The sequence below is a fragment of the Mytilus edulis genome, chromosome 10 (assembly GCF_963676685.1).
Source record: "Mytilus edulis chromosome 10, xbMytEdul2.2, whole genome shotgun sequence".
NCBI classification, from domain to species: domain Eukaryota; kingdom Metazoa; phylum Mollusca; class Bivalvia; order Mytilida; family Mytilidae; genus Mytilus; species Mytilus edulis.
This window is the reverse complement of record NC_092353.1, coordinates 43,662,693-43,675,495: the sequence shown is the minus strand read 5'-3', so window position 1 is coordinate 43,675,495 and position 12,803 is coordinate 43,662,693. Positions and strand designations below refer to the sequence as shown.

At 32.8% G+C, this 12,803-nt stretch overlaps 2 protein-coding genes across 3 annotated transcripts in view; one reads left to right on the top strand and one right to left on the bottom strand.

Annotated features, from left to right (window-relative positions):
- LOC139491233 (neuronal acetylcholine receptor subunit alpha-6-like) overlaps nt 1-527 on the top strand; it is a 38,215-nt gene extending 37,688 nt beyond the window's left edge. For both annotated transcript variants that reach the window (XM_071278722.1, XM_071278723.1), the window contains exon 7: nt 26-527. In XM_071278722.1, the coding sequence (XP_071134823.1) occupies nt 26-355 (330 nt within the window). In that variant the 3' untranslated portion in view covers nt 356-527. The remainder of the gene's footprint in view (nt 1-25) is intronic.
- A 2,785-nt stretch (nt 528-3,312) lies between these two features.
- On the bottom strand, nt 3,313-11,375 carry LOC139491232 (peptidase M20 domain-containing protein 2-like). The gene is made up of 6 exons (XM_071278721.1): nt 10,953-11,375; nt 10,376-10,524; nt 8,241-8,383; nt 7,523-7,677; nt 4,850-5,084; nt 3,313-3,501 (listed from the first exon to the last, which is right to left on the bottom strand). Exons 1-6 carry the CDS (start codon nt 11,316-11,318, stop codon nt 3,365-3,367), a joined length of 1,185 nt encoding a protein of 394 aa, XP_071134822.1. The 5' UTR covers nt 11,319-11,375; the 3' UTR covers nt 3,313-3,364.
- Nucleotides 11,376-12,803: the final 1,428 nt, after the last annotated feature.

Here is a 12,803-nt window from a genome sequence, read left to right as displayed (position 1 = left end):
TTTATGATATCTTTTTTCATTGCAGTTCTTCTTACGAGGCTTGAAAAGACTTGTTTGTCTCGGCGATGACACCTATTATCCTTTGGATGAATCTGAGACGGTTTCCATGAGAGGACTCGATCGACCTCTTGACAGCATGACTAAACCTGATACCACGACTACACAATCAAAGATGGAAAAAGACATCGAAGAAATTTTACGTCACGTTCATACAATGGCTTTCAGGGCTACTGTTCTGGAAGCAAGGCAGGATGTGAGAAATGAATGGCACCAGGTGGCGTTAGTCATCGATCGTCTGTTGTGTTTTCTTTTCTTTATAACATTCCTTTTGTATACATTTGTTCTTTTAGGGTAAACGGGCATATGTTGTTATGTGATGTCTCAGACTTAGTCAAGGATAATCAATGTATGGTAAATTAATGAACGAAGAATTATTTTCGATGGATCAAAGTAAGGATACCAGATTTGTTGTTTTTAAATGTATTTTTTTTCACTCTTCGTAAAATATAAATGTATTTACAAGAAAATGTGTGACAGTTTTGTTTTTGTTTTTAATATGGTGCATTCTAAATCATAATAAGGACCATAGAGGCTTAATCTTTATGTAAACATGAATAATGAAATAGTAGTTTGTGCCATTCCTAGCAAAAAGAAACTGCAATTTCAACTGACTACTACTCTTCAGGCAAGATGAGATGTTATAAATGAATTAGACCTTAAGGCTTGTGTCAGAGAAGCGGATTACATGTCAGAGCACTATGTGCTACATTCGTTTGAGGGATTACATTATCAGTTACTTTTAATTTAGATATATTATTACATTATGCCAGTACCAGATATATACAGTATTCATTTTTAAGATCTCTATTATTATGGACGCAAAATGTATGATATATATTTGGTTTCGTCTTTTATCTTTTGTTTCTCTTTAAAACACATCACAGATACCATGCTTACTTGGGACACCAGTATCGCGTTGTCTCTGCACTCATTTGTGACGCTCGAATCCAAACAATTGAAATTTATCAATTCATTTGCCGCTCATCCCGCCTGTTGTCGTCATTTCAAAATCGGTTCATTTCTTGCCATTTAACTTTCCATAATGCTTTGTTATCTGTTTAAGCTGCATTTGGTTGACAGTTTGAACATTAATCTTACATCTCATGATCCATGTATTTTTTCTAGAAGTGAGGCGAAAGACACCAAATGGACATTGAAATTCATAAAAAATAGAAAATAAACTAACATTGCATATTCAGTCGTGCTGCTCATGTAGGTATAAACCCGATGAAAAGTCAAATTTGGTATTTCACATTCCAGGTGTGCCATCACAAGACTGTGACAACGGTTCTGTCCTTTTTTGTATAGGTTAAGGTAGAAACAAAATCACAACAATAACCAAAATAAGCCAGAGTGAGAGTAATATGGTTGCCACAACGGAAATGGTCTAGACAGTTTATGTTTATTACAATTCTAAATAAAGTCGTAAATAGATCAGAAAACCAAGTAGGTGTAATGTGGGTAAAAATCAGTTCAAGAAGGTATATATAATAAATGTTTTTTCGAATAAAACAATGCCACTAAATGCACCCACAGTCGACATTGGTGTGTTAGATATTGATAAAAGAGCGACAAAAGATACCAGAGAGACAGTCACTCATAAATCGAAAATAAACTGACAACGCCATGGTTAAAAATGAAAAAGACAAATAGACAAACAAGAGTAAACATGACACAACATGGAAAACTAAAGAATAAGCAACACGAACCCAACCAAAAACTAGGGGTGATCTCAGGTGCTCCGGAAGGGTAATCTGATCCTGCTCCACACGTGGCACATATCGTGTTGCTCATGTAATAACAAATCCGGTAAATAGTCTTATTCGGTAGGTCACATTCATGAAAGGGGAGGGGATTGTAGTTACGACGTAAGGAACATATCCGATATCATTTGTGAAATGGTTATTCCATAACGGTCAAACAACTCGTGATGGCGTCCGTAAAATTTACGAAGGGATGATTTCAATTTCACCAATTGGACTCTTGGTTCCTCATAAAATGACTTAGAAGCAAAGTTACATCGGTGTGCACCTCTGAATGTCAAATAACAGTCAATACATTGCCCAATTGCAAGATGTACATCAAAGAAAATCAATACAACCTCATAAACAAACCAAAACACAGATCTGAATTGGTATATAGATTTTAATTTAGCTATTCAAAAACTGACAAGTGTCTATAAGTTTTAAATCACTGAATTCTGAAATCAATCTTACAGAAACAAAGAGATCCCCTTCATACCTTTTTAAATAATTGTACTAGAAGCCATAAATTGAATATCCTTACTGTTAACCCCGTGTAAAAGGCGACTTTGCTACTACCTCATTTTCATATTAACTCTTACGAACGTTTATAAACCAAAACAAGATGTCTACATACTAAAATTTTGCCATCTTTTAAATACATTTAAAATGAATTAGAAAAAACAAGACAATACGTAAATTAAGACTAAGAACAGCAATAAAAGCGCGGTTCCTTTTCTTTTTTGTGTGTGTACTGATTTTGTGTCATGAATAAATATCCGATATCCTTTGTTTTTCTATTGAAACAGTGGTATCGCTAATTTTATGGTGACTAGGCTACTCAAATAATTATGCTACCTCTAACGGCCTATAGCCAATCGAGGCAATCGAAGATTAGTGGGAGATCGGCGGAATATAACGACTGACATTATTCGACAGTGACCAACAGCAAAATCAATTTCGGTAGTTCACAACCTGCAACACATCTTTGTGTGTGAAGAAAATGAAAGTGCTTAACAAAGACTAAAATACTATATATTTCAAGGAGATTATGAACCAATAAATGAAGGACACAAAACAAAACAAAAACAAAGTAAAACAAAAATGCTGAACTCCAAGGTACATTCGAAGAGGAGAATTAAAAAGAAATGACAAAATTTCGTTATCAATCAACGAAACAGGTGAATAAAAGCTATCATATTCCTTATTTGGTACCGACATTTCCCGGAGAAAAAACATGATTTTATAGCTAACTTAACCTCCAACTTGCATGACAGTTGCTTTAGTTACGTTACATTAATAGAATTGGTTGAGCAACCTAAACAAACATAAAATATAAATGCGAGACATGAAACAGGTTTACGATTATCAGACAAAACGAATATGCACAGTAAAAACACGAAATAAAAGTTTTAAGATGGCAAATACGAACACGCATCAACATGGAAAAGATTGTTTTTTGTAAGCAGCACAAACACAAAGGCACAAACATTAAGACAGTAGTCAGTGATATTCCGTCATAGATATATAAATAAGTGAATATAACGTAAGTTTTTTCCCATTTATGCCGACAACGTCTTGAATACTGCAAATTCTTCTTTGATTTCCTTCAACAGATCTTTGTCTTGAAACAGTTCCAAACAGGTTAACGCCATTGCCTTTCCTTGTGTCAGAGTTGGTAGTTGGGCTTTTGGATCACCTTTAATTAGAGTATAACAGTTTCAATGTATAAACAAAACTTAAAGAGGCACTAGCTGTCAAAATGATGTTCACCGATTTGACTCAAATTCTCATATTTGATTTTTAACATGCCTAAACCCAATATTACAATAATTCTGAAATAAAGAAATTAAAATGCATAATCAGATAATATATACCAGAATAACGTGCGTTATTTAGTCTCGTCGCCACCTTATTAACTATCGAGATGACCCTCCAAAAACTGCCAAAAAAATATATAAAGATAGCGACTTCGTGCAATTGGATTTTTTTTTATTTCATGTGTTTTCACTATCGTTTTTTTTGTGTGGATCGAATCAGTCAATCAAAAGATTGAGCTTTGTTTCACTTTAAATGTTTAGATTCTTTTCCTTTTATTAACTGAACATGATCTTGATGTAAAAAGGTAAGTATTTCAGGAAGTCGTAACACACTTATTTAATCCCTTACATTTGTGACAATCATGGTGAGAAATAAGATGACCGAGAAAATGCAACCATGGAATTTCCGGAATAAGTTACAATAATAATAAAATGATAATTTCGTATTTTACTATAAAAAAAATGTGAATGGAAATGGGGAATATGTCAAAGAGACAACAACCCGACCAATAAACAGCCGATGGTCACCAATTGGTCTTCAACGCATCGAGAAATCAAAAGCTTGACCATAAAATAAGATACAGATAAACAGCATTTCGACGACTGTATCTAATGGAGAAAGTGTCCAAGGGTCAGTTAACTGTCTGCAATGTGGTTGTTGACATGTCAAACTAGCAGTTCAACAACAGATTGAATCATACATTGATAAAACATGATCTCGATTACATGACTGAATAATTATATTGTTGATTAAGCACATAAGACTTTTCAAATATCCAACTTGTCTATTACAGAGTTAACTTCGCTGGGTTATGTAATGACTAAGTTTAAAGGTAATAAGACAAAATACTGTATTCATTTCAGGAGCTGTTGAATGAGAAACATTTAATAAAGCCTTTATTAGAATCCTCATTTTTATAGTATTTGAATATTATCCTTGTACCACACACCTTTTTTTTCAGTATAAAATAATCCTTTTGTCAAAACAGTATTGAATGAATTATTTTGTCAGACTCCGTTTTATTGGGAATAATATAAATAGGGGGGTGTTTTATAATTTGCAATAAAGCAACTCTCCATCAAAGATTTGATGACGAGAATATAAACAAGTGTAAGGGATGGGGCCTTTCCTTCTAACTTATCTGTGCGAAGAATAATTTTTTGTATGAGACTTTCTACAAGATTTCCTACAGACATGTTTGATTCAACTTTATATATCAAATGTACCTGATGCTAAAGCAAAGTCTTTTGAATGATTAACAGTAGATGTTCCAATTGCATAAAACGGGTGGATGCTTGGAACAATTTGGGATACGTTGCCCATATCAGTAGATCCTCCAATCTGACCTTCTGCTGATTCAAACTTTACCCCTAAAGACTCAGCATTTCCCCTAAAAGCGGCTTCTAATCGCTTGTTGGTTACAACATTCAGACAAGGTCTTCCTGTGAACTCATATTTAACCTGAAAATTTGTTTACAATGTGATAACATTACTAATTCATATATATTATTCTACAACAAAGATGGGTCTGATTACGTTCAATGTTATGGATTAAATTACAATTACTTTGTCATTTGTACGATTAAATTAAATTAATGATTACATCATTTCTGAAAGTATCTGATTAAATTAGTGGTTACATTGGCAAAGTAATCATGATTACATCTGATTATAATGAAATTGAAAAAACAACAACATTTGAGTGATGTGTATGAATAAATGTTTAATATATTTTTAGCGTTAAGAATTAATTTTATTTGATATGTTATAAAATAAATAACTTCAAACTTCATCTTTTTAATAAACCACAAAAAAATCACAACCTATATACATGAACATAATCAGGATAAAGGTTTATAAAGAGTTTGGTGTTTGTTTGTCTTCTGACCTCTTCCAGACTATATGTATTTCAAGGTGTAGTTTCATAAAGTTAAAATATGGATGAAAATGAGGTTACCAGTTAAAAACTATGTAAATTTAATAGAAATGTTTAATCTAATTGTAAACAAAAGATAAGTACTAAAAGAATCATTGCATTTTACATGTCCAGTCCAAATACATACCACAATTTGTTTATTTTTCTTACTTTTTATTAATTTTGTACTAACTAGATAAATTTTCACATGTCTGGTTTATCTTTTGTCATATATATTGCCCTTCAGCTATACACAATTGGTAATTGCAATAAAAACAATCCTTAATTGGTGTCCTACCAGTCAATTCAAAGTTGACAAAAATCACAATATTAACAAAAGATTATAATGTATGGGTTAAAGCAAAGTATAACTTGAATATAAGAGTTATGACTAAATATATATCCAGATATCTATAATACTAAAATTACGAGGTCCAATTTGTCAGCTGTCAGCCAATTTGACAGGTGCACCACCAAACGTTGCATTTAGGATTTTGCTATATACACAGATCATAATCAAAGGGCTGACACTACTAAATTCAATCATTGTCAAATTGTTCCCTATTGTAGCTTTATTCAGCAATCAGCAAGACTTTCTAAGATAAATAATATAGGACAATGCTGTTGATTAAACAATACCCCATTCCTGGATAGCCTGGACCTTTTGTTTTCCAAATAATTAATATTTCCAATAATTGATAAGTTCCAGGTCGACGGGTTCAAACAGAAAGATTTGAAAGCAGAGAAAACTGTGTATCTTATAATCGACATGACTTTATCAGATGACAATACCAATTACTAAAATAAGGCTTAGGCATAGTTATATACTTTAATTCAGTCACGGACCCGCGATATCACGGGTGTGTACTTGTATATATATATATATTCATCTTTAAATTGTGAATATAATGTACAATATCTTTTACTTAGACTAATGATGACTTTTCAATACTGTCACATTTTATTTTTTACTGACGTTTCAAGTATACAAATCAATTAACATGCTTCAGAGAAAGAAAACTATTTTGGCATGTTAAATATTTATCAAATATGAATAACAAAATTGTTCATTAATTGACCATAAAAACAGTTTTAGATTATTTTTTATTGTAATCAGAATGTAATCAAAAAGTAATCAGGATTACAGGGTATTCTGAAAAGTAATTGATTAAATAAAATTAAATGTAATCAGATTTTTGGTTGATTAATGATTACACTGATTACTTAAACAATTGTAATCAATTACAGCTGATTAATGATTACAATTACAATTACCCGAACTCTGTTGTACAATGACACAAATTAAGTGTGTAGTAGTAATTAGCGTTTCTGAGTCAATTTTATGAACCGCTTGGTTTTCATTGTAGTGCCTTATGTACTATTTTATTTGTCTTTATCTTTTTTTTGCCGTGGCGTTGTCGGTTTATGTTCGATCTATGAGTTTAAATGTCCCTCTAGTATCTTTTGTCCAAAATGGTTTTTTTACCTACATGGTCCCATTTTTTGCTTAACGGGTGCAACTGGTAAGTCAATACAACCCATCTATGTTAGGAAAATTGTCAGAGGTATGTTAGTATCTTACTCTGGCTAGTCGTTAGTTTCTTCTACTCCATATTCAGATATAGATATTGTTTCTGAATTCTAATAACAATCTTAATCAAATATATGTTGATGGCAATGTATTTGCTTCACGTGCACGCATTTTATCATTTAAAATAATCTAACAAAAAAATACGTCTGTTTAGAATCACTTTTGATAACAACAGTTAGGTCTATTGAATTTAATACCAGAGGTGGATTTAGAGGGCAGGGGGACACCCCCCCCCCCCCCCCACACACACTTTTTGGGGAAAACATTGGTTGCTTATATAGGGAATCACTGAAGCGTGACTGGAGCGGGTCCCCTCTTAGGCAGTCAGTGGGCCCCCACTTATGAAAATGTCTGGATCCGCCACTGATTACTTTCAAAGGAATAAATTCAAACCTGACAACATGTTGCCACAGCAGCAGCCTCAAAACATGCTTTCATTTTGTCCCTTAGTTTATCCAATTCCTTTTTGCTTGGTGTTCTGAAGTAGAACTCTAGCTCTGATAGCTCTGGTATGATGTTTGGCTTCACTCCTCCGTTCTTTATTACCCCTTATAATCAAAAGAAGTGGTACATACATTTGTTTACGGTTTTGCTACTATAACATTGCATTGTATATGACGCATAAATTGGTCGATGTTCTACATTAAAGAAAACGTAATCATTTTATCTTTGAAACTTTATAATATATCATTTCACATTCTGAATTCGTGAAGAACTGTTTCCTTTTTAATATGATATATATTTATCAAAATAATTTCCATTTAAAAGTGACACTGGTTCATGATTATTTTGGAAATTAATAATGTCATTAATACAGTAACTGCAAGTACTCTGAAATGGTACTTTCGTGGTAATTTGACCTGTTGATACAATTTGTTTTGTAACCGTTGGTTTTCCTGTTTGAAGAATTTAACAATAGTAATTTGGGGGTCCTTAAAAGCTTGCTGTTCGGTGTGAGCCAATGCTCTGTGTTAATGGCCGTACTTTGACATCAAATGGCTAACTTTTAAAGTTGTGACTTGGAGTAGAAGTTGTCTCATTGGCACTCATACCATATCTTTTTATATCAAAATCCCTTAGGTTTTTTTCCTTCCTAAATTCAAATATTTACCGTGTACTCTCCATGTTGGTTTCAACTGTTGTCTCAAGCAGGAAACATTTTGGTAACATAATACAGCAGCATCTAGGGCATTTACTCCTTCCCAAGGATAAGCCGCCGCGTGAGCTGCTTTTCCTATATATTTGATTGTGACTCTGAAGAAGACACGGCTTAATCGTACAAATTTTTTTTCGTAATTCAAATTTATAAATTTAACATTTTGAATTTGCTCATGCTTTCATGCGTCTTAATCACGATAGATTGACTACTGTATTCAAAAATGGACACTGTATGTGCACTTCATGATACTTTGATAACTGTTGTATTGTACCGGTGCTTTATTTACAGAAAAATAGCTTTCAGTATTGTTTTGGTTGATGGTCAATATTTCTTATTCTTGGAATTCACATCTAGTTAGGTCTTTCCACTTTTCTGTGGAAAGACCTATTGTTTTTCTTCTGATTATTTTTTTTTTTTTCTTCCGCCTAATTTTGTTCTTGCGATAAACATTTGTTTCGCAATATGTCGCTTAGATATTTTGTATATGATATCGAACAGTTTATGCGCTTTTGAAATTTACCCTGCGTAAATGAATACTTTTCTTTGTAGGAGTTATCTCCCCAAACACTGTTTTCCTTGTTATCGCATCTCCTTCGCAACCGTTAAAGATTATGACAAATTTATTTTACAAAATTGCTCGTTATATCCTTCGCATGATTTGTCCTATTTTGACCGAAGCAATATGACCGCTCCATATGAGAGTTATTTCCCCTTATGCATCTGATATAAGTGATATGAATTTCTATCTTATAAACCATAAGTGATAGAGACCTAGGTTCTTTTGATTTGAGGTCCTTGGTCCCAAAAAATGAAAATTAGGTCAAGGTCAAAGGTCAAGGTCATATTCTAATATTTGAATTTGGCTTATTTTCACTTATATCCAAAGACTGCATAAGATATCAACAAATTATTTTACTAAATTGTTAGTTGCGACATGTCGTAAGATGTAAATTTTGATTGCAAGCGTACGTTGAATGTAAAAGGGAGTTTTCTCCCCTCTTGTATTTAAAAATACGCGTTTGGTGATATAACTCATTAACTAAATATAATTAAGGCCTATGGTCTTTTGATTTGAGGTCCTTGGTTTATGACCTTGAAATTGATCTCAAGGTCATAGCTTAATTTGACGTTCTAGATTTTGACCTTTGCTTTTATTCTATATGTATACATGATAAAGATATACAACTTTTAGAAAAAGGTATCAAACCATTTAACCTTGAAAAAAACAACCGGAAGTGACTTTTGTAAACCGGAAGTAGCTATTTTTTGTACTTTATTAATATAAAAGTATATAGAACCAGATATTTTTGGAATCAGTGTCAAGTAAATATTCAAATATAATCGGAAGTAACATTTTTCAAACCGGAAGTAACAAATTATCTCCCTTATTTAAAAAAAATGTATGGAAACAATATATTTTTGGAATCAGCTTACTAGAAGCTATCATTTGACGATTGAAATGACATTTTAAACTTAGTTTCACAACTTTTCATATCAAAATACATTGTTTTGATGGAAAGACCTTCAATTGTTCTCTGAACAATTGGTTTTTAATTATGACTATATTTATAATTATTACTCTCAATTTCATAATGACTTCGACGTTCGTCGGATTGATAATTCGCGTTATCTCTCCTATTTATATCCATAAAGCAGAAACTATCGTATTAATTTGGAGTTATATACTCCATATGCAGGCGTTGCTGGAATTTTGCTACATAGGAACTGAAAATTCACAAGTGGGTCTGTTTTGTCGTTAAGTTTTGTTTTCAACTGACTCTCATTGTCAATTTCTAGATGCAAGTCAAGATGTGAGACAGACTTAACTATATCTGGTGTCTCCTTTATCTCTAGTTCAATGGGATAGATGCGTTCAACATAGTCACCAAATTTTGAATTTATTAATAAGAGAACATTATCTATTTAGCGGAGAGTACATATAGTAGTAGAATATTTCTAACTTATTTTCTTTCTTCCTAAGAAGTTCGTGTGTGAAGTCAGCCTCCTGAGAATAAAGGAACAAGTCGACAAGAAGAAGGGCACAATTGGTTCCCATAGAACCATATCCAGTGAAGCATACGACTTACCCATCAACAGCGAGCATTTCAACATTTGAAATTGTCTTTGGAAACGGATGTACCATCATGGCTACATCTATGTTATTGAATGCACCAGATTCAATCAAATCTATCTTACCGCCATATCCTTCTTCATCTGGAGTTCCCATGATAGTTATCTAAAATGTATGGGGTTTTGGGAGATGTATTTTTTATGACCATGCATGCACTCCATTAACACTTTTACTTTAAAAATGTTCCAAATTTATAAAAAAAAAAAGACTGGAAGAAGATGATTATTTTAAACAAACCAACAGTTTTTTTAAACAATACACACAACACTGACTGCCAAATCGGAAACAAGTAGTGTCTCGACATCATTACCGTCATCAAAAACGATGAACTTAGTAATCACTGTGTTTATATTCTAATAAGAAGATCAAACAAACCCTGCAGGCATGTGTCAGGATCGTAATTTAGTTTGTTTTTAAAGAAAGCTAATTTGGAGAATTTGACCTACTTATAAAATGATTGTGCTTTTCATTTATATATTTTACAATAAAGTCAAAAGTTGTTATTTTTGGTATTGTGTAATTAAAATGCCCACCTTTCCTATTGGAGTCCCCGAACATTTGAATGCTGCTTGTACACCAATTGCAGCAGCAATTCCTGATTCAGCAATTAAATTATGACCACATGCGTGACCAATCTCAGGTAGAGCATCGTATTCGCAAATAACTGCAATGTTCGGTCCGTTATCTGTTGATCCTAATTCAGCCTTGAAAGCCGTGTCTAGTATAAAGTGTCTGTGTACTGTAAACCCTTTCTGTTTTAGAAAATCCGTAAGGACAGTATGAGCATGAATTTCATTTAGTCCTAGTTCTGGCCTTTTCCATAATATTTGGCTGATGCTGTTTAGGTCTTCTGATGCATTATCTATTGCTAAACAAGCAGCCTGTCTCATGTTTTCCATTGTTCAAATATCGACTAGAAATACTACAGTTATAAAGATAAGTTTATTTATTGTACACTTTTATCTTTCAAAGAAGGTGAAAATATAGAACATGATTATTTAACGTTATTACAATACATAGTGAAAAGATTGGAAGACGATACCAAAGTTGGTTTAGACAATCAGCCACGAAATATGACAATACTGGTGAGAAAAAAGTAAAATCACCAAAATACTAAACTCCGAGGAAAATTCAAAATGGAAAGTCCCAAATCAAATGGCAAAATCAAATGATAAAACACATCAAACGAATGGGCAACAACTATCATAATCCTGACTTAGTACAGGCATTTTCAAATGTAGAAAATGGTGTATTGAACCCGTTTTTATAGCGCTTAACCTCTCACTTGTATGACATTGTATGACCATTATACGGACATGCAAAAGATTTCATCAAACAATAATTTTGTATTGATAATATTTATGTGGGTTTTGCAAATACAGTACACCTTCAGCTGATCATAATTGATTATTTCATCGAAGATTACCATTACCCACTAGCAACCATAATTTTTTGTGAATACCGTTTCTGTATTTTTTTTTCTTTCTGATTGGTGTCATTTGTAGCTGAACATTTAGAAAACAACTGTATAACGCTGCATACTTCATTTTTATCTAAATCTAAATGTATTTTAAATATTTATATTTGGTTGCTATTAAATTGACGTTTACGCTATATCCTTATTTAATCTATACTATGTAACACTGATTTATTTATTGTGACGAACAGCATATTTGTTGTGTTTGATGGATTGATATTTCAACAGACAGTCGGTAATGCAATGGGTATTGATACGGCGTCTTAACTGGCCGACTTTTTAGCAGAATGCATGCAAAACATTCTCAAGGACAATGTTGAAAAGTTCTGTAATTTAGCGTTCAGATGTATTGTGATTATCCATTTTTCAATACGTGTTTGCATCTCATGTATCTTATAGACCATTTGTTTTGATTACTACCGAAACTAGGAAATCTACTCATGAGTTGATTTTTTCCTCGAATTTGACACAAATGGGTGACTTCAAATCACAATCTATGACAAAAGTGATTTTTTAAAACTTTCCAAATTGTCGTATTTCAGCTTTGCAGAACGTTCATGCCCACTTATAAATCAATTGCCCTTGACATATTTTTATAAAATTAGTACGTGATGTACCCCCTAAATAAACAGAGATACGAGGAAAATCAGTTAAAATCTACCCCTTTTCATCGATAGCATCACGCATGTGGATGGCTTGTATGATATTTCTGTGTTTCAAACCACTATCGACATGTTTTCCCAGCCTTGAATATTTAGATTACACAAAAGTCAACTAATCCTCTATAATATGTATTGTGACATTTTGACCGAGTGTGGATCGCAAAGCATAGGAGCAGACGCTTATCCTATCATCTGCTATTGCTCCTTTTGCTATTCCCATAACTTTTGTTTGTAATCTGGATATG

Excerpts from the sequence above, each read along its gene's own strand:
- LOC139491232 (XM_071278721.1), bottom strand. The coding sequence starts at position 11,318 with ATGGAAAACATGAGACAGGCTGCTTGTTTAGCAATAGATAATGCATCA. Across the intron at positions 5,085-7,522 it reads CTGTGGCAACATGTTGTCAG|GTTAAATATGAGTTCACAGG; the intron begins GTTTGAATTTAT and ends ACAAATTTTCAG. Across the intron at positions 3,502-4,849 it reads AGACTTTGCTTTAGCATCAG|GTGATCCAAAAGCCCAACTA; the intron begins GTACATTTGATA and ends CTCTAATTAAAG.